Raw genomic sequence first — 21,649 nt, forward strand, 5'->3', positions numbered from 1 at the left:
AATTATTTTACCGGTGTACAGCTGGGCAATTTTTACTGGAGCAAATTAAGGTACCTTGCTCAGGAGTGTGACATAATTTGCCTGGCAGTAGTAATTTTAGTGGCCCACAGCACTATTTAACAATGGTGTTTTGGTTATTGTGATGCACAGAGCGAATTCGGGCACACGCACAACTTCAGAGTGACACAGCTGTGCCTGTCTGCGGTCGAACTGTTGGAGCACTTCGGATTCACCAGGCCACTCTGCACTTCTGCACTGTTTCACATGATGCCTGAAGGACATATGTTTCTTGCATATGTTTGCTTCTTCTGCAATATGGCAGTGTTTGTTTCGCTCTAAGTACCCGTTCATGCGCCGTACTAAAGTGTGTGGCAACATCAGTGCACAAGCAGGTGGCATCTGCCACACTCAGACATCATCAGCAAAAGTGTGATACAGAAGTGTAAATAGTGGTAGCTGGGAAGAAAATCATACTGAGCGTGTCGATGTTAAAGGACTTTTACACAGACAGTTGATGATTTCTTCGTGTTTGAAATATGCACACGCCACACGCGCTGTAATTTAGAACCAGTTTACAAGACTGTTACTGTTATTGCGTGGGGCTGTTAGAAAGGAGCCTGGCTTTGGGCTCATGGTGAGATATAAATTTTGCACATTTCTTTTCAGCTCTTTATGAATCCAGCAACCTGACAGCCAATAACTCCCTAAATTCTAATATTTAGAGCTGTTGTTAGCTATTCATGACATTCAATTTCCAGCAGCAATCTTCGGTACATCTCTACATGTGAAAAGCCCTCTATCGTACCTTGGGCTGCGTCCAGATTTTCTTGCTGTCTTCCTTCAACAATGATTTCTCAGAGTCGTTGCTGCGTGGCTATGGGCCAGTCCCTTAGCCTTCAGCAGTGATTTATTAGGGAGACCCGATCCAATAATCACCTGTGAAGAAGCGGTGGGCTGGGCTGTCTGCATCCCGCCGCCGTTAACAGAAACTCAGAAGGAAGTGAAGTTGGGGGAGGTGAGGTAGCGTGTCTGTGCTCTGCTGTGGAGGTTCACTCAGCCCATGCGTTGCCCACTTCTTTCACTCTAAGTTATTGCTCTTATGATTTAGTTACACTAAGTAAATGCTCATCCGTATGTATTTGTGAAGAAAATATTCCAGTATTACATAGATTACTATCAGGCAAGTCAACAATTTCTACTGAAATAGTAAAGTGTCAGTAGGAAAATGCAAGGAGCTCTGCCTTTTACTGGCGTTTAGCTCGTATAATCAAGGCAAAACGTGACTACATTATAGCGTAGTGCAAAAAAACAAGTAATAATTACATTAATACATTTAAATATGTATTTATGTCTGTGTATCAAGCACAAGTTAAAGTCTTAGCAGTCAAGAGATTTTTATGCTGGGCAACAGTGTGTGGATGCCAAAGGCAACCATATGTACCACTTGCAGTTGTAAACCTTCATGAAAATTCATGTCATCTTGTGAAAACCCGCAAAAATGCACATACAAGAAATAAACAATTCATCATTTATACCACGTTTTACTGTTATACAAAGTGTTTTGTGTGCTGTGCTATGCTGCCTACATCACTACAGTTTGGGTTTAGTGGGGTAAAGTCAATATTCAAAGAAATAAACAGGACCACAACCAGGCTTAATGCAGAGTTAATTACAGAAGATTTTTTTTTCCCCTAAACTCAAGACAAAACTATCAATTTAAGCAATTAGCTTGTTTGTTTGAAGTGTACCACTTTGTACATTTTTTATTATTATTTAGCCATTTCTAGATAACCATACAGTGCACACATGCAGTTCAGTGCAATAGGTACTACTTTTAACCTGGGCTAATGTGAATTCAAACATTTGATTCTCTGTATTTTCTATACAGTAAAAAAAAAAAAAAATCTCATTATTGGAATAATACACATTTAATGGATTGGGAGACATGTTGCTAGCAGCCAAATAACAGTTTTGTGTAGTTAAAGGCACAAAATCTTCTCCAGGTTTGGTCTATTTTCTCCCAGAAGAGGAAAAGGGAGATTTCTAGTGACATCACGATGGCTTTATGCTGCTCTGTCCTTCAGAAACCTCATTAGCCTGAGAGTCAAATGGCTGCCATGGTAACACGAGCCGACACTTTATCCGTGAGTTTCAGGGAAGGCAAGAAGGGACAGGTGTGGTAAAATTTAGGTTCTGTAATTGAAAGGAAGCTTCAATTACTCATCTGCTTAAATTCAGAACTGGGTTATGACTAAGTTGAATTTGCATAATTTAGAAACTGATCCTAAAAGTAATTCACCTGTACACAAGCACTTTAAAAATTAAGAATTATAAATACATGAATTATGCTCACTTGTGCTGCAGAGAGTCTGCTAGTAGAGCAATTATTATTATTATTATTGTTATTATTCTTCTTCTTCTTCTTATTATTATTATTATTATTATTATTATTATTATTGAGGACGGAGTGACGCGATGGGTTCACCTGGGTGTGTACCTTCCTCTTTCAGTTCACTGTGACCTGGCTTGGGACAAGCGATTGTTGATGATGGATAGATTGATGATGATGATGATGATGATGATGATGATTCTTCTTCTTATTTTTATTATTATTATTGTTATTATTATTATTAACCTTCCCATTGTCCGACCAGGCACTAAAAAGAGAAGGAAAGGACATCAACATTAAGGAGGTGATGGACCACTGGACATTGCAGATGGGATACCCAGTGGTCACCATCACCAAGAATGAAAGCCTGGACAACACTGTGACCATCAGCCAGGAGCACTTTGTGTATGATGTTGATGCCAAGATCCGGAATCCAGAGCTCTTCAACGTAAGGTATCCTCTCTTGCTCGTCTTTCATTTTCATCCTGTGCCAACACAGGTGGAGCTGCTTGAACGAAGTGAGTTTTTGCAACTTGTAAATAATATGGTAATATAAAAGGACTGTTTGTCACACATATAAGAGCAATTGCAAGTTTGTTTTACTTTTTGCTCCTCTTAGTAATGTGTGTCAAGAATATTCGATGAAATGGGAAGATATCACTTTGACTATAGTCTCCAGCTTTAACACTGAATGTGTCAGTGGAGCAAAGTGACAGAGATATCCCTCCTCCTCTGTGAAGGGCCAAATATGAAGAAAAGACAGAAAAGAAAAATAAACTTGCCAACAGCTTCAGTCCAATTCATTCCCTTAATGGCTGAGACAGCATACTTGAAGCAGTCAGAGGTGACATACATTATTAAGCAGCCCTCATAGACCTTTAGTGCAAGACATTTTCTTTTGTCAAGTTGAGTTGCAGTTTGCAAATAAGGTTCATTTGGATGGATTAGTTTAATCTTCCATTACGATGAGATGAATAATTTACGATCATTTCTAAACCAATTTACAAATCATTCAACTGATTCGGCCAATGATGGAAGCAAACAAAAGAAAACTCAGCTCTGCATCTTAATGCAGATACACTGTTCTTATTTCTTGTGCTGGGCCCTTTCGCAGAGGTAGTCTCTTTAGTTGTGAAAATTATCCATATGGTGTGTTGCAATATATCGATTGCTGCAGGGTGCCTCTGTGCTGCCCAGGCAGGGCATTGCCAGTTTTTGATATTTTTCTTGCTTTCTTCTGGAATCTCCTTTGGGGAAGCCCGTAGGTTCTCCTGCTACTGAGACACATTTGTATTCCCCAGGATGTTGACTCTGGTTCATGCTTTTCCAAGGTTTGCCATGCTGTAATGAGGGCCGTTAAATGGCTGAGTAAAATTGGCATAACTGCAAGAATACATGTGAACGTCCGTTGAAAGTGAAGGGAAAAGGTTTGTGAGCCACAGACGGCCAAGTAAAAGGAGACTTCAAACTTTTCATGACAGCTGTTGTGCTTCCATAGCCTCAGATGGCAGTAGCTGGTAGGCTTTGCGTGCCAAACCGTTTCTCTTGGACCTCAACTGTGCTGAAGATGACTTAATTCTACCCCCGACTTTTCTGCACGCTTCATAGATCCATGTCAGCTGAGTGTTTGCTAAGTGAAGCCGCTCATCAATCCACAAACAAAGGGTGAATCGTCCAGAGTTCCACTTCTGGCACGCAAGCAACAGCAGCCCGCCCACCCAGCTGTCGAACGCTCATTGTAAGGGCTTCACGGTTAAATAGGAAAGATTGTTTCAAAATCAATACTTGCGTGGACTTCTCCGGCAAGCCTCAGGTGGGGTTTTTGCACAATCTCAGGCAGCCCAACAGGACACGGCTTGGATTTGCAGGAGTTTGAGGTGGCGGAACATATTACCCCAAGGACGGATTGGAACTAGCTGAGAAGGAAGTGGGTGGAGAAGTGCTTAAATGCATGACTCCAAAGGGAACAAAGAGCCCAGAAAAACTGTCAGACTTCAGAGGAAAAGGTCACTGTGAACTCACTGTATTGCATATGGAGCTATAGCTGCCCTTCACCCTCTTGGCTGCTGTTGGTCAGAGCCAACGCGTCCTGAAACCTCCTGCGTCTAACACATACATTCAATGTCACCCTCAAGAAAAGCGCTGTGTCAGTGTGACGCTTTGCAGCTGCTGCTGCAACTCGGCCGCCCCGGACGTGCTCTGAAAGGTACGCAGATCTTTGCCTTCCCCAGCTCTCTTCAAGCACAGCTGAATGCCAGACATGAATACATTTGTGGTTGTTTCCACTTCTGTCTGGCTACAATTTGTCAAATTTTCTTATATGCGTTATGCTTTGTGTAAGTCAGGCCAATGTAGAAGTATCACCCTGCCAAGAAATTTTCACCCTGCTACAATGAAGGTGCTTCACTTCATCACATATTTTCTGAAAAAGGTATAGCTACCTGTTGAAAGGTAAAGCAGGTAATTTTCTTCCTGCTGAGTCCTGGGTGTAAAAGTGTACGCTCAGCTTCAGCAGTGGTCCGGAAATGCTTATAGCTATTTACTTACATTTCCCCTAAAATAAAAGGAAAGGTTCTGCAGGTTTCCGCGCTCAGAGTTCCATTAGAATAACATTTCAGAATGGACTGCTTTGAAAACATGGCTTCTTCTAAAGTCCAGCATAGGACTGCCTGATGATACAGTATGTTCACAGTATATAGCTTACTTTAAGGTACCAGCAGAAGGTGGGATTCACACATGGGTCCTCTCAACACAACACCACCTGCTGCCCCAAAAAGCTCTTATTCTTACTCAAAATACACACACACACACACACACACACACACACTGAGGTTGCGGCAAGCTGGGGCCTAATCCGGCAACACAGGACGTAAAGCTGGAGAGGTAGGGGACACACCCAGGACAGGATGCCAGTCCATCACAACACACCCCAAGCAGGACTCAAACCCCAGACCCACTAGAGAGCAGGCACAGGCCAAATCCACTGCGCCACCGCGCCCCCCCTTACTATCTATAAAACACGTGAAATATTTGTGTATCCCATTAAAATGATGTCTACTGGATTATATACTTCATGGTTTGCACTGCATGTGGGGGCGCGGTGGTGCAGTGGGTTGGACCAGGTCCTGCTCTCTGGTGGGTCTGGGGTTCGGGTCCTGCTTGGGGCGCCTTGCGGCGGACTGGCGTCCCGTCCTGGATGTGTCCCCTCCCCCTCCGGCCTTACGCCCTGAGTTACCGGGTAGGCTCTGGTTCCCCGTGACCCCATATGGGACAAGCGGTTCAGAAAATGTGTGTGTGTGTGTGTGTGTGTGTGGTTTGCACTGCCTGCTGTTTAGCCACATCACTTTACATTTGTAATATCTCCTTATCCTTCTCTCGAAGGGTCTGTGTATCAGTAACTTGCTTAATGTTGTGCAAAACATTGATATTGATAAATATGCATTGACAAATAGATATCCTATTTAATATTAAAAAATAAGCACTCAATCCAGAATGGACAGCATACATGAGTACATACACATAGTGCGCAATTGAAATTGTAAATTCATTTGATTTTATCTGTAGTGGGAATATAGTCCCAGAGGCAGCTCAACAATGATGTGTTAATATACTGTATTTTCTAAGAGTATAAATGCCTTTCTTAGTTTGTAAATAACAGAGAGAATTCTTAGAACATGTGAACCTCTGGTGTGCAGATTACCGAGCAATTACTGCATAGATTACAGCGCAGGATTAAAACTGCGATTTCTGATTCCTGAAGCCTTCCTGCTGTTTTATCCAGCAACAGGCAACCCAGTGAATCTGTCCATCCATCCGTCTTTATTCGCGATAACACTTTCAGAAAGACAGTATGGGGCAGCTCATCATCATAATACAGGGAAAAATAAATTAATTTTAAAAAATCAGGTCAAAAAGATAGTTTCGAAGGCATGAGAAGGTCAAAAGAATCCAGAAGAAGTGTGGAACTGGTCAGGCAACACAAAGACAATTCTCTAGTGGTCCAAGAACTTATATAAAGCACTTCTTAATTTCTGTTAAGAGGAGATGGATTAACATCAGTTTTCTCTTCTTTAATAATATTGGCCCAAAAATAAAAGCTACCTGACCCAGTCTCAGGACAACAAGGTGACAGAAACTTTATGCACTAAATTTACTGAATGGAACTGCAGTTGAATGTTCAATGCAACCTTGCTAAGCATTTATTCATTTAGCAGATGCTTTTTTCCAATGTGGAAATTAGCACAGAGTAACTAAACTTTTGGTTGAAAAGTGAAGAAGAAGAGCTTTAGAGGCAGACGTGCTATTGTCTGAAAACAGTTCCTCTGGTACCACCGTTTTTGCCAGAGCATATGACACAAATAGCTGCCCGAATAAATGGGCCTGGAAATACAAAGGTGATCGAGACAAATGGTGTGATGCAGATTTATGGAGCTGTTTGGAGATCATGGGAGAAGTAGGTCCAAGAGAGAAGCATTTTGAGACCTTTCTTGAATGCTCGAAGACGTTCAGCAGTTTTGAGGGAAAGACGGCGCTCATTCTACAACATCAGAGCCTGAACTGAGAATCTACACACTTTATATTTGGAACATCCTGTGAGCTGGAGGAGCACAGTGCTCCTGCAGAGGTGTAGGGTGTGAACAGGCCCTGCAGGTATTGGGATGCAGGTCGTTTGATGGTCTTGTATATAAAATATACTCAGGGTCAATAAAATAGATGTATGGCCTACTGTTTGCCCACAAGAGCTCTTCCTGTTTTCCATCTTCCATCTTTTTATGTTTGGACCTGAATCTTAGAAGGCCTTGTGGATGGGGCACGAACTGCTGACCCCAGCTGCATTGCCCCTTTGTAATCCATGAGAAAGTAAAGACAGACTGGACAGACAGTTGTGTCCATTTTAATGCACTTGAAAAACTGACTGACTTTAAAAATAGATAGAGCTTAATCCACACACACTGTCTTAAACTGCTTGTCCCAAGCGGGGTCATGGCGAACCGGAGCCTAACCCAGCAACACGGCATGGGGCTGGAGGGGACAAACCCAGGAGGGGATGCCAGTCTGTTGCAAGGCACCCCAAGCAGGACTCGAACCCCAGACTCACCAGAGAGCAGGACCAGGCCAAACCCGCTGTGCCGCTGCATCACTGCACCACCCTCTGAGCTTAAGTTTATTGTCATAGGTACAAGTATCATGAAATTCTTGAATGCTTCTCCACAGACTCTGAACAAAAACAATAGAAATACTGCACAAACAAAACAAAAATGAGTAATAATGACAATGAGTAATGCTAATAAACAATAACAATAAATAACGGTAACAGTAATAACAATAATACCAGCAGACAGCCAGAGAACTCAGAACGTGAGGGCGAGAATGCGAATGCTTAAAGTGACAGTGTAATTTACCAATGTGCTTGGAAGGAGCAGTCCAACTCTATTTACTAAAGGTGGCACATTGGTGAGTGTTGTATACTCTTACAGCACTGGGGTAAAAGCTGTTCCTGTACCTAGCAGTGCGGGTTCAAATAGACCTGAACTGCTTTGCAGACGGCAGAGAAGAGAAAAGTGCCCGTGCGGGGTGACTATGATCTCTCATGATGCGCATCGTCTTTCCGAGGCAGCGTGTGGTGTAGGTGTCCTGGACTGCTGGTAGCTGTGTGCCGATGATTTCCTGAGCTGTTTTGACCACCCTCTGTAGGGCTTTCTTGTCCTGTATGGAGCAGCTGCCACCCCAGGATGTAATACACCCTGTGAGGACGGACTCCACAACACACCTGTAGACGGTGGTGAGGACTGTAGTGGACATCCTGGCTTTCTTCAGATGCCTGAGAAAGTGGAGGCGTTGATGGGCCTTTTTAATGGTCGATGCTGTGTGCTCAGTCCGTGTGAGTTTGGCAGTGAGGGTGACCCCTAGGAATCTGAAGTTGTCGACCCTCTCTACAATATCCCCTCCTATGTAGATGGGTGCCTGAAACCGTATCCTGTTTCCTGAAGTCAGTCACCAGCTCCTTAGTTTTACTGACATTGAGAGACAGGTTGTTGTCCTGGCACCACTCTTCCAGGAGCCTAACCTTCTCTCTGTAGGCCGTCTCATCATTGTTGGTGATCAGACCCACAATGGTAGTATCGTCAGCAAACTTTATGGTGGTGTTGGAGCTGTGCCTGGCCACACAGTCATGTGTGAACAAGGAATATAGCACCGGGCTCAGGACGCTTCCCTGTGGAGTGCCAGTGTTGAGGGTCAGTGGGGAGGAGGTATTACTGCCAATCCGCACACGCTGGGATCTGTTGGTGAGGAAATCCAGGATCCCATTGCATAATGTGGCACTCAGTCCCAGCCCTAGTAGTTTGTGGATCAGCTTGGTTGGGATGACAGTGGTAAATGCTGAGCTATAGTCTACAAACAATAGCCTTGCATAGCAGTTTTTATTATCCAGGTGAGACAGAATGGTGTGAAGTGTGTGTGATATTGCATCTTCAGTGGATCTGTTGTGGCAGTAGGCAAACTGCAGTGGGTCCAGAGTGTCTGGGATGGTGTCCTTAATGTGTCCCAGCACCAGCCTCTCAAAGCATTTCATTGCAATGGGGGTCAGTGCCACTGGGCGATAGTCATTAAAGCAGCTCACTTTGTTCTTCTTAGGAACGGGGATGATGGTGGTGTTTTTGAAACAAGTGGGTACAGTTGAGCTTTTTAAGGAGGTGTTAAATATGTCCGTGAAGACAGCAGCCAGTTGCTCACTGCATGTTTTTAAAACTCGCCCTGAAATTCCGTCCGGAACGGCAGCTTTGCGGATGCTGACTCAGTTAAAAGTTTTTCTCACTTCTACCACAGAGACGGTGAGACTAGAGTCATGCAGCGCTGTGGGAGTTCGCACTGGGGGGGCCTCTGTTTGCGAGCTCGAAACGGCCGTAAAACGCGTTCACTTCGTCAGGAAGAGACGCAGCGGCACCTGTCAACGTCCTCGTCTGTGGTTTATAATCTGTTAAAGTTTGGATTCCCTGCCACAACCTACGTGCATCTTGAGTGCAGTTAAACTCTGATTCCACCTTCCTGCTGTATTCCTGTTTCGCGCTGGCAATGGCTTTGTGGAGCTTTTACTTACACTTCTTGTATGCGTTCGTATCTCTGGATTGAAAGGCGCAGGTTCGCGCACGGATCTTATTTCGGATTTCGGCGGTAATCCACGGTTTTTGGTTGGAGAATGAGCAGACTGTTTTATGGGGTATGCAGACATGACTTACACGGTACTGGATGAAGTCCGTGACCACTGCGGCATACTCGTCCAGATTGGAAGATGAGTTTGTGAACATGTCCCAGCCCATGGAGTCGAAGCAGTCCTGGAGCCTTCAACTAATACTGTACATTAAAAATTTAAATATTATGAACATACATTAACCCTCGTAATTTTGTGTCCAATTAAAGATGCATTTTTGGAACAATTTAGAAATAGTGGAAAACGTTCCTCTTGCAAAATGAGCATGCTTGAAACGCTGAACATAAATGTCACAGCAAAGATAAAAGAACATTGTTTCAAGAATGAATTGCGTGCTTAAGATACTTTCTACAATATCTTAAATGATGAAGTCATCCAACATTAAAAGTGATTCTTAAGTTATTACTTCCTGAATACTTATTTAAAACACATTTTCTATATACTCAGTGAATTGGCTTTTTATTTCAGTTAAAAATATATATTATTTGTGCAGAGTTTATTAAAGCAAGGGCTATTCAAGTTCTGGTCACAGGAAATGGAAATTAAAATTTTGGTGAACAGTTGAACAAAATTGAGACAAAATATGTAATGGAATATATAAATAATTTTCTCATTGTTGCATCCATCAATATAACGTTAATAACTATTTAAAAAAAAAAGAAATTAAAATCTTTTTTTCTGTAACAAAATTATGACCATTGTAAGATTATGGTCAATGAATGTTCATTTTGTCAGCTTTAACAGCACATAACTGGAGGATTCAAGTACAAATGTAATATTAAAAATGTAATGCCAATGTCTTTGCTTATGTTGAGTTTATACACTCCATTACCTGACAGTGGCACCCATCTACACCAGTCCTACCCTGGTTCACAGTGGTCACACAAGGTCATCTGCCTCAACGTACCTAAATGTTTTTCTTTCAGAGGCGCATCAACCTCTCGTGCTGCACATCGGTCTTGTGCTTCTCAGGTGTCAGAAGTCATTACACACAGTACCATGTCAGACCTGGAGGAAATCCATGTGACCAACTCACAGAAGGTCCATTCCAAGCCAGCAGATCAATGGCGATGTTTAGGGAGCAATGATAGAGATCAGCCGCCTTGTCCACTTGTAAAGATTGAGTATTGATTGCAGCCGAAAACGAGCACAGTGGAAATGAAGATTTTGCTGTAGAGAATTTACAGTTGGGCATTAGTCTGCCTTACCTGAAGAGAATGATCGATCTACATTACAAAGTGCCACCAGATATGTTATTTTGATAGGCAACAGAGGAAGGTTCAGGAACTGCAAAAAGCCAAAGTGCTTTGAAGAGCCGTACGGTTTGGAACAGTTCTTCGTGGTCATGAATCAGTGGTACAGCCAGCACAGCAGTTAAAACTGTCAGCTTGAACCTGAAGGTCGCTGGTTGAAGGCCCAGTTCCTGCTACTACAGCAGAACTCCTGAGCACGGTAGCTACCCTTGAACACTCCAGTAAAAATACTCACCTGCATGAATGGATCCAATGCTGTAAGTTTATTTGACTAAAACCATCAGCAAGACAATATTTCATAAGTAGCTCTTTTGTTTAGGGATGTTTTACATTAATGATTAAATGAAGATCTTTATTGATCCTGAAGAAAACTGGACTCTCAACACGCATACCAGAAAAACCTAGTGACAGATTGAAAGCGTGGATAGAAACTGGAATAAACATTAATGTGTTATGTCTGGTTAACTTTTTGCTGCTGGTTTTACACGTATTCTGTGTGCAAAAGCTTCTTGGTTCAAGTTCACAAAAGCAGTGTTTTATGGGATCAGATGAGCGTGAAACAGAAGCTTAAAGCCGTACATTTATGACATTACATTTATTAATTTAGCAGACGCTTTTCTCCAAAGCGACTTACATCTCAGTGAAAATACAAATTTGTGCATTACATTAGGAGAAAGGGACATAGTTGCAGACATGTTATTCTTAAGTAAACCTACTTTGTTGCTTTCCACTTGATGTACCGACGTTCATTGCTCGAGTATCGAGTATGTCAATAGACAACATCAATGGCTTCTTCCACTCAGGAAAACGCCCAGAATCCTCTGACAAATATAATCCGCCTTACATTTGCTCCTGATTTGTACTGCTCTCGTGCAACTGAAATCCTGCAGTGAGGTGCAAGGGTTGCTGCCGCCTTCTTTTGCATTTCCGAACTATACTGTAGTGTTTTTTAACCTTGATTTAGCTGCTTCAGTTTTGGAGACAGCATCATTGTTACCACATGCAGTTGCATTACATTATTTTATTAATCTTTTGAAGGTTGGTCAACAGAAAATAACCATATAGTTCACAACAATACAGTACACACGGGCAAGTGTTTCACTGTAACATAGAAAAAATGAATTACTTTATTCTCACTTTTTATTATGATGTCCTATAATGACATGAAAAGAATTGTATTAATTCAGTTCGAATTTGTTCCCTGTCCCTCTCTCTGCCTCTCTGCTTTCATTACAGCTTCCAGTGGCAAATCCCGCTGACATTTGCAATGGGAAATTCAAGTCACATGTCTTCGGAATCAGTCATCTGGGTTTCCAGTAGAACAGGTAAACGCATGTGAAAATGCATTTGTCTGGTGTTCTTTTAACTAACTTAACTAACTAACTAATAAATAAATAAATTCTATGCATCACCCTCAAGGAGAGCATGAGGACTAAGGTGGCAAAGTCATTTCCACCTTGTTTTCTAGAGCTGACGGTTTGTGCAGCGAATGGTGAGAAGGTAATGACCAGCCCTTTTAGCTGCTCATGCACCGCAAATAAGTGAAGTCAATACCTCTTGTCTCCAATTGATTTTTTCCCCTCCTAACATGGTCAGAAAAATTTACGCTCAGATTACAATTATAACTCCGGGGCTCAACAACAACACAATTATATTTCCAGGCACATGGCGTGAGACAGGCGCTGGCAAAATTAAGGACCCTTAAATTCTTGTGTCACTCAAAACCACGTTTTCAATCACTTCTCTTAATTAGAATTTTGTCCTCACAAGTAGAATGTGACAAATCACAAACAGGGTGTGCAATCATTTGTGTCTAATTGCTTCCTATTTCCAAGAAGGGATTCAGTTTCAACCTGATTTTTGTTGGTTGGTTCCCTTTCACGAAAAGCCCTCTTATTCCACAATAAATCACTTTGCTGCCTTACGGTTTTTCAGCATCACATTAGACTTTCACCTACGTAAGTAGTGGGGCAGCATGGTGGCCCAGCGAGTAGTGCTGCTGTCTCACAGCGCCTCGATGGTACAAGAGGACGTGGGTTTGATCCCTGCTCAGTCTGTGTGGAGTTCACATTTTCTCCCTGTGTGTGCGGGGGTTCCTTCTGGGTGCTCTGGTTTCCTCCCACAGTCCAAAGACATGCTGTTCAGGTTCCCCATAGTGCATGAGTGACAGAGAGAGTGTGTTCCACTGATGTATGGATGAGTGACCCATTGTAAGTAATATATCTAGTAGTGTAAGTCACCTTGGTGAATAAAGTGTGTGGGCTGATAACACTACATAGAGTTCATTGGAAGTCAATTTGATGAAAAGTTCCCCATCCAAAGGACCTGCTATGTCCTCTTACTCTGCTCAGCGATGCCGGCTGCTAACGTTTACCTTCATCCATTTAGCAGATGCTTTTCTTTGGAGTGACGTACTTCTAACATGAAAAAAAGGTCATTTCACAAGGGAGGAAGACTTTTCGATAGACACATGATTGTCGAAGCACAGCCACTTCATCCTTTACCGTTGTTTTTTAAGTACTGTATTCCACTATTGTGAGTTTCACAAACGTACAGTACATTATATTCACATTTTAGGAAAGAGGATACTCCACACGAACATTATGTTATGGAAGTGAAAATCACCCCTAAGGCAGCAACAATCGTAATTCTTCTCAACAATTCACTTTTCCTTCCTTTTCATTGGCTTCCCTCTTTTCAATGGACATACCAAGTAACAGATGTGAGTCTAAAAGGAACATCTTAGGTTTTTCTTTCTGGAATTATACCATCTTAGACATAAGACACATTTGCTCAGATCATCCATGTGATTCATTATTCTCTTTTAAGTATTCAAATGACAGAATACTCCTTTTTTCAAAATTTCTGCTCTTTACACATGTGGAGTTGTGCTTCAAAGCAGCCAAAACCCTTTTTCAGCTGTTTATTTTGAGCATCTGCCATGCACATTCCAAACACTCTTGTTACAAAACGCACAGCTCTTCTCTCTTTGTACCTGTTAAAAGGTCGGTCTTGGGGCTGCCTGACGTGCATCATATCCTAATGATCCATCAGCACACACTATAAGCACTCGTTTTTCTCCATGCTGCCCTTATTTGCAGAGTTGCACAAAATCAGCCTGATGGATGAAGGCATGTGGTTGCTTGGAAACATCAATCAAACAGGCTACTTCCGAGTCAACTATGATCTCGAGAACTGGAGGCTCCTCATCAACCAGCTGATGAAAAACCCTGCGGTAATACACCCTCTCTTCTGCACCCACCACAGTACTGCATATATTATTCTCACTTCATGGCATTGCTGTCTACCTTTAATCCATTCACACTTTCATTTATTTCTGTTTTATCTTCTCATTACTACTATTATCATGATTTTTCTTTTTTATTTTTTGCAGATAATTTCTGTGGGCAACAGAGCAGGACTTATTGATGACGTCTTCAATCTTGCAAGGTGGGCTCTCTTGTTGTTTTCTCTTTGAGGTACATTTACCTTGTGAGATAAATTAGCAGAAATATACTGGAACCTGTGTAAGTGTTGAGCAGAATGTTTTTCACCACAGCAGCCATGAAACCATGTATGGATGTGCAATATGTTGTAAATTAAATTATATGTTTTGTACAAAAAAATGTGAGCATCACTACATGGGTTCATAAACCTTAAACCCTGGGAACGTAGACCGAACTACATGCATACACATATACACACTCACACACACACATACGGTATATAGCTGAAAATACTTGGACTTGATTATTGGTCCTGTGATGCCATCAAGATTCATAAAACAAGGAGATATTACACTTTGACTGCCTTAATGAGAATATAAAATAGTAACCACTCTTACCGTCTTATTTTTTTACACCAAACCCAATTTAATGTGATAAAATATTGGATTATCGAAACAGTACATCACCAGTGCTGGATTTTCGAAACAGTACATCACCAGTGATGATTTTTCAATTAGATTTGACTTTAATGAATTTTTAGAGTTCTATTGCAACAACCGGGGTATATCAGTAACAGATTTTATGACTTTACTATAAAAGTTTTTTTTTTTTTTTTTTTTTTTTTTTTTTAATTTCAGCCTGGACATTTTTCCAGTATAACTGCTCTTATAATTATTATAACGGGCTTACAGATGAATAAGGACCCTGCCTGTCAGACATTTTCATATACTGCTTGTCAGCCTGACAGCTGTTATGGACGTAGAGCATGAAAGGCCCACCCCCAGCATCACAGAAAAATTGATGGAGAAAAGGTGGGAGGGGGAAGCAACAACAACAAATTCACAGAGCAGAACTTTGACACATCATCCGTGTATGCAAGCTCTGCAATATGACATTATAATATGTCAATTTTGTATGTCATTGGCGGCTGATGATTGATGGTGCTGACAGACTGCCAGGGTTCCTTGCCGAATTTACATTTTTTTCCCATAAGCATTCACTAATTGTCACATCAGTTTATGCCAAGCACCATGCAGTAGCAAAGAGGCGTTATGAAAGGATTTTTCATGTTATACAATGTGCTGTAATGTTAGGTGTTACAATAAATATAACAGCTTTTCATTTATAATAATAATAATAATAATAATAATAATAATAATAATCCCCATGCTATTTTGTCAGTCAGCTAGTTTCAGAAACATTCAAGACATTGATTTTAAAAAGCTAAAAGCATTTTTTTTTCTTTTACCCCCGTGAAGTAAGAAAAAAAAAAACAATTTGCAAGCCATGAAGACGGTCACCAGAAATGAATTTACCCACATCCAATTATAATTTATCTTAGAAATGTAATCCTGTTCTGTGTCAATTCACATTGAAATGAGGGGTTTCTAGGAAGCAAAAAAGCAAATTGATTGAAACAGTCATTTCTCTCGGTGTTTAATGCCTAAAACCTGGCCCCGTTGGAGTTAGTTAGCATACTTATTGAGCATTTCAGCATCTAAAGAGAGCTCATTTTAAAATGCATCATAAATCTTCCCTTAATTGGAGAACAATTAAGAGGCTATTAAGATGTAAATGGAAATTCCCAGGAAGGTCTGAAAGGTGAATGCTATTTCAGCTAATGAGGGTCACTTAGTTTGAAAGCATCTTGAGATATATCCCTAATTTAATCCTATAAAAAGGTGACTATACTTGCCTGCATTCCAGCATACTGGGCTTTTGTGGGCTTGTTTGCTCACCTTTCATTTATAATGATGCTGTCACCTCCAGAAGAAATACACAGGCAGATTCCTATTTCTGTTTTTCTGTTTTGTGATATTTGAAGAGATACATATTGCATCCAATGGTCCAAAATGATTCAGAGTTTCACAGACATTCTCATAATGTTTAATGGCACTAAACATAACCCAGGGGAATGTTGGTCTCTTATTTGTATAAAGTAACCTTATACATCTATAAATAAATACATGTAAATAAATAAATGTATACTATATATATACACATACATATTATGCAGACATAATTGACACATTCAATAATGTTAGGAAAACACAACCGATTATTAACCCTTTAACTGAGTATAAATGCTATTTTGCAGACAAGATGTGCTGCTTATGATGCAGAATACTAATCTTGAATGAGAAAAATTGCCATTGATATTGTAATGATCCACGTTACTGAGAGTTTGGACTGGAAATGGGTCTACTGTACATAGTTGGATTATGGGAAAATTGTAAATAAAGCGTTTAACCACTGGGGGGGAATTCCGGGGAATATAATGGCGTGGCTGCATTTTGATGCGTGTGGAAAGAAAGCCTGGGGCGAGCTAAGCAGGCTGGGAAGGCTGTCTTGAGGTGTAGGTCCTTGAGGAAACGGGGCCCTTGGACCGAGAGCATTATTTCCCTCTGTGCCGGTGTTCTAATAAAATGTTCATTATGAACGCTGCCTGTGTGTCCTTCTTCGCCCCATCCGAACCCAGAGCGCCACGCACCACAATATATTGTTTTCATTGAAAAATCACTGTCGTCTGCCTTTTATCATTGTTAAAATTCTTTAAGTTTAAAACTGGCTACGGTAGCAGGAGTTACGAGTTTAATGAAATTAGGGAATGGAAACGAAAAATACGTAGTAAGAAACTGCCATTTATGATAAGGTTGGAGAGGACAACCATCTCATTTCTGCAGTCAGATTTTAAAAATGCTGTTTTGGTATATCATAAATATTGTGAAAAGTTCCTCCTGCATGAGAAGGTGCTGAAATGCCTAAGAACATTTTTGAAGTATATCAGTATGGCTATTTTTTAACTCTGCACAGTTATTTCAAATGATCTGATGTTTAATACATTAGTTCTGTTTTTTTTTTTCCCTTCAATTTTTCTCTTTAAAACACAAATGAAACAGAAGTAGTAGTGGATGTTGTACATGAAAAATGAAAGCCACCTGTCAGACAGTGAGTGGGTATTATTAAATTATTGTGTCTAACAGCCATACATTGAAATAAAAATCTGTATATTATAATGTGTAATGTATAAATATACAGTATAAATATAAATGTAAATAATATACACACTGCTGGTCATGACTAGCTGAGGTATGTTGATGTCCACTATCTGTAAGCGGTTTGCTGGTTAATATCTTGTGCTGCAAGGGAATCACAACAACAATGTGCGCAAATGTTGCATGGTACTTTTGTTTCCTCTTTTAAAAAGTAAAACAACACAAAAGCAAAGGTTGAAAATCCTAAGAATAACTTTCATAGGCATCATGAGACTTAGGTACCACGTGGTCGACTGTAATCTACAAGGCGAGTCAGCGCTGATGGTGTGTTCATTGCCTTTCCCTGTTCTCGCAGAGCAGGGTACCTGCCCCAGAACATCCCGCTGGAGATCATCTGTTACCTGCCCCAGGAGAGGGAGTTCCTGCCCTGGCACGCTGCCAGCCGGGCCCTCTACCAGCTCGACAAACTGCTGGACCGTACAGAGGAGTACAGCCTCTTTAGTGTAGGTGGATATCCCTCACACTGTGGAAGCCACTTGGATTAATCTGGTCACACACTCCTGTTCTCTATGGGTGTGCTGTTTACTGCCAACTAATGACTGATGAGAGTAGAAATGCGGTTCAGCTTCACCCATAGTGTGTGAGTGACAGAGAGAGTGTGTTCCACTGATGCATCAATGAGTGACCCATTGTAAGTAGTATATCTAGCAGTGTAAGTCACCGCGGTGAATAAGGTGTGTGGGCTGATAACACTACATAGAGTTCATTGGAAGTCGCTTTGGAGAAAAGCATCTGCTAAATCAATAAATGTAAATATAAATGTAACTGTACAATATGTAGGTAACCTAACTAGAGTAAATATTGTGTAATGACCTCATGGGATCTACAGTACATAGTTATTCTACTGTAGTTTAAATGCTGTAGACTGACTTAACCATTTACTACAAAACAGTACCAAAGTTACTGCATGTTAAACTCTTTGTAGTGACTTGATCTGAACTGCATTAAATATTACAGTATATCATGACTTCACAGCATTTAATAAATGTGGGTTATAATGAGATTATATTAACTGGTTTGTTTAAGTAGGAGTGTTATTGCTGGAGTCTCATGTGGCAGGTGTAGGTGTAGTTGTTGCACTGAGGGATACGTGGTGCAAACCCTAGTGTACGTATCCTGTGTTGGAATCCGTTGAAGGGATTCCACTGTTTTCTCGAGGCAAAGTGTTTCATCACATGCATCTGAACATTATCAGTTTGAAACTGAGGTGTAGCTGGAGGTTGGATATAATTGACTCACAGTATCCAGTGAGTTTAAGCACAATAGAATAATATCACAGCATGCAGTTATGATGGGTTACATGTTTTACCCAGTTAGGTTTATTGCCATATAATATCAAAGCATCACGCTGGCTTTGATAATAATGATGTCTCAGTGACTACATACTGCACATTTCTCATTAAAATTGAATCAGACTACTCCGGGCACCATGAAGTATCACACCGAAATAAAAGTCTTCATATTAAAACCATAAACATGCTGCAGCACACATACTAATGGTTATTCTCTCACTCCTTAGTTTAGGTTAATCACTTTATAGTGACATTACCCACTGAACAGACTGATTGCTCTTCAGACGACTTCACAACATCTGAGGTTTTTCAGTCTACCAGCTCCATTAAACTGCATAATAATACTTTATAATGTAACTGAGGGACTACATATGGATGAGGTCATGCTGAATAACTCCCTAACAGATTGTACATTTTAATCTCTCATTAAAATTGTTTTAGTTGTGGCTGGATGTTTTGTGTAATTTTAAATAGAAGGAATCCACTAGATTTATCATCCAAGGCTACAGTGATCAGTGGTTCCTCAGAAGAGGATTTGTTGTCATATTGCTATATGTTGGATCTAACACATTGGCCACCAGTGTAATTTTCGCAGTTAAAAAAGTGACAAAGTGCCGGCGTAGTCACAGATGTTTTTTGGGCAGTGCTTAAAATAGATCACCTACAGAATAAATTCTCTATAGTACTTTTAATAAAATTGTTATGATGTGCTTCCTAACGCAAGATAGTGCTATTCACACCAGCCGCCACCAGTATCAGGGTTTTTCAACAGTTTAATAGCTTTTACATGCAAGAGGTCACAGGATTTTCTAGGTTAATACAAAGCTTCAGAAGACCTCCATGATTCATTTATTTTTTGTTGTCTGCCCAAGCAGATGTTTTGAAGGATAATGGCCTCTCATAACCCAGTCCATTCAAAGAATCTAAATGGAAAAGCTGTTTCTCTTCCTGGGGAAGAAAAAAAAAAATCACACAATGCAATAACTATATTTACATCACAAGCGAACAAAAGATGAAGGACATCAGTTCTTACTTTAATGAATCCCTCTGAATGTTTCGGAACCATTCATGTTAGTATTGCCTGGTATTAATTGTACTCGTTTCAATGCGCTGATGTGAGGGGGAAAAAGCTCTGGTTGTTTATTTGAACTATTGCTTGCGTCATCTGGCCACAACTTTGACATAACACAACTGAAAAGGACAGTTATTGATTTTCTTTTCAACACATTCTTTTGTTCGTGCCAGTATTAACGTGTTTTGTAATTTTGAATACAAAAATGTAGTATGTAAGCAATTATTTTCATTTTTTTAATAGTTTTCTATCTATCTATCTATCTATCTATCTATCTATCTATCTATCTATCTATCTATTTTTAATTTACAGTAAAGCAGTACTGGGTCACAGGAACATAGAGACAGAAGCAATACATGGCGATGTTAATGTGTTGTTTCTATCGATTCATGTATCACGTATATTTGCATCCATATACAAACAAGGGTTAAAGGCTGAAATATTTCAATGGTGAAATCACAGATTTCAGAAGCTCCGCAAGAGTGAGCAGACATTGCAGAATGCATTTGAACTATCTTGCAGATCAAATCTCAGTTTTTACAGAGGAAGAAAATTATTATGAATCAAATACTTATATTTTGTGCTATATTTGAAGGGATACATATTGAGGGATAAATGGGAATACTTTGATCATCCACATGTTTACAGAAAGAACTTTAGCTGTAGACTACAGCTTTAAAATGCATTTCCTTTCTAAGTATATAAGCAAACTCAGCTTATTTTTCATAACCTCATCAAAAAAAAAAACAATTTGGGTTGTGTTAAAATCATACTTTAAACAAAACTTTTAGGAAGTTTTAATTTTTAAAAATTATTTTGATTCAGTGAATGTATCCTCAAGGCAAATTTTGGATTAATGGAAGATGATGGAAAATAGAATGCAGTTTGTAGTTGTGATATCAACATCAGGCAATTAAATGTATTGTATTTCATAACAGAAAATAGAAATGCACACGAAGCTTTTTAAAACAATGCAACTCTCTAGATCAAAGTCAAAACAATCATAATTAATCTCTTGGTGTCCTCAAAGCAAACATTATACAGTATTACTTAATAATGTAATACCACACTTGTTTTTATTTTCGTACATAATCAATTAATCATTCATGGATACATTCTGGAACATTACATTGCTTGTGTTACTTATAGTTCTGATGCTTTTGTCCTTTGCATAGTCCAGCTTTTGCTTTGAGCCGTGTGCTTTTGTACGTGTTACTTCCAGGACTATGTGCTCAAACAAGTTGCTGCGATGTACCACAGACTTGGGTGGCCAGTCAGTTCCTCCAATGGCTCCATCATGCAGGCAGCGTACCAGACCGAGTAAGCCTTCACAAACTCGCCATGCCTTTCATTTTTTTTGTCCCCAGTGTCTCTGGCATGCACACGCCAACCCAGAGCACTGACCCAACCTCCATTGTAATGTCTGATTTTGTTGATCCTCAGAGAGCTTCAGCGAGAAGTGATAATGTTGGCCTGCAGTTTTGGGAACAAACACTGTCACCGGCAGGCCGTTGCCCTCATCTCCGACTGGATCTCGAGCAACAAGAACAGGTGAGTCGGAACGCCCCGCCTGGTACATCGGTGAGGTGGGTGAAGCTTTATACACGAGTCCACTTCAACTTGTGCTTTCTTCTGAGTGCAGATAACTTTTATTCCCTTATATAGATACATTTATGCACTTAACACTTTTCCCCAAAACATCTTAGTGTTAAGTTACTTGTAATGTTTGACTGTTTATTCGGCCACGTAAGTTGAATGTGGATCAACTAAGGATGAATTGCTGACATAATGGTACTACAGTTGGAGGGATATTTCAACCTGGATCCTTTGACTTATCTCCAGCACTCATTGTTGTCCTTTTGACAAAGTAGATTTGCACTGAGGGATTAACTAAGGATTGTAGCTTGCACTGTATCAGCAATTCTGTTTAC

General features: G+C 40.4%; 1 protein-coding gene across 1 annotated transcript in view; it reads left to right on the forward strand.

Annotated features, from left to right (window-relative positions):
- Positions 1–21,649, forward strand: part of LOC108936360 (thyrotropin-releasing hormone-degrading ectoenzyme-like) — a 117,516-nt gene that overhangs the window by 80,578 nt on the left and 15,289 nt on the right. Inside the window, exons 9-15 of the mRNA XM_029248883.1 lie at positions 2,655–2,842; positions 12,089–12,177; positions 13,954–14,087; positions 14,247–14,302; positions 17,650–17,797; positions 20,941–21,038; positions 21,162–21,269. Coding sequence (XP_029104716.1) covers positions 2,655–2,842; positions 12,089–12,177; positions 13,954–14,087; positions 14,247–14,302; positions 17,650–17,797; positions 20,941–21,038; positions 21,162–21,269 — 821 coding nt within the window. The remainder of the gene's footprint in view (positions 1–2,654; positions 2,843–12,088; positions 12,178–13,953; positions 14,088–14,246; positions 14,303–17,649; positions 17,798–20,940; positions 21,039–21,161; positions 21,270–21,649) is intronic.

The sequence above is a fragment of the Scleropages formosus genome, chromosome 24 (genome assembly GCF_900964775.1).
Source record: "Scleropages formosus chromosome 24, fSclFor1.1, whole genome shotgun sequence".
NCBI classification, from domain to species: Eukaryota; Metazoa; Chordata; class Actinopteri; order Osteoglossiformes; family Osteoglossidae; genus Scleropages; species Scleropages formosus.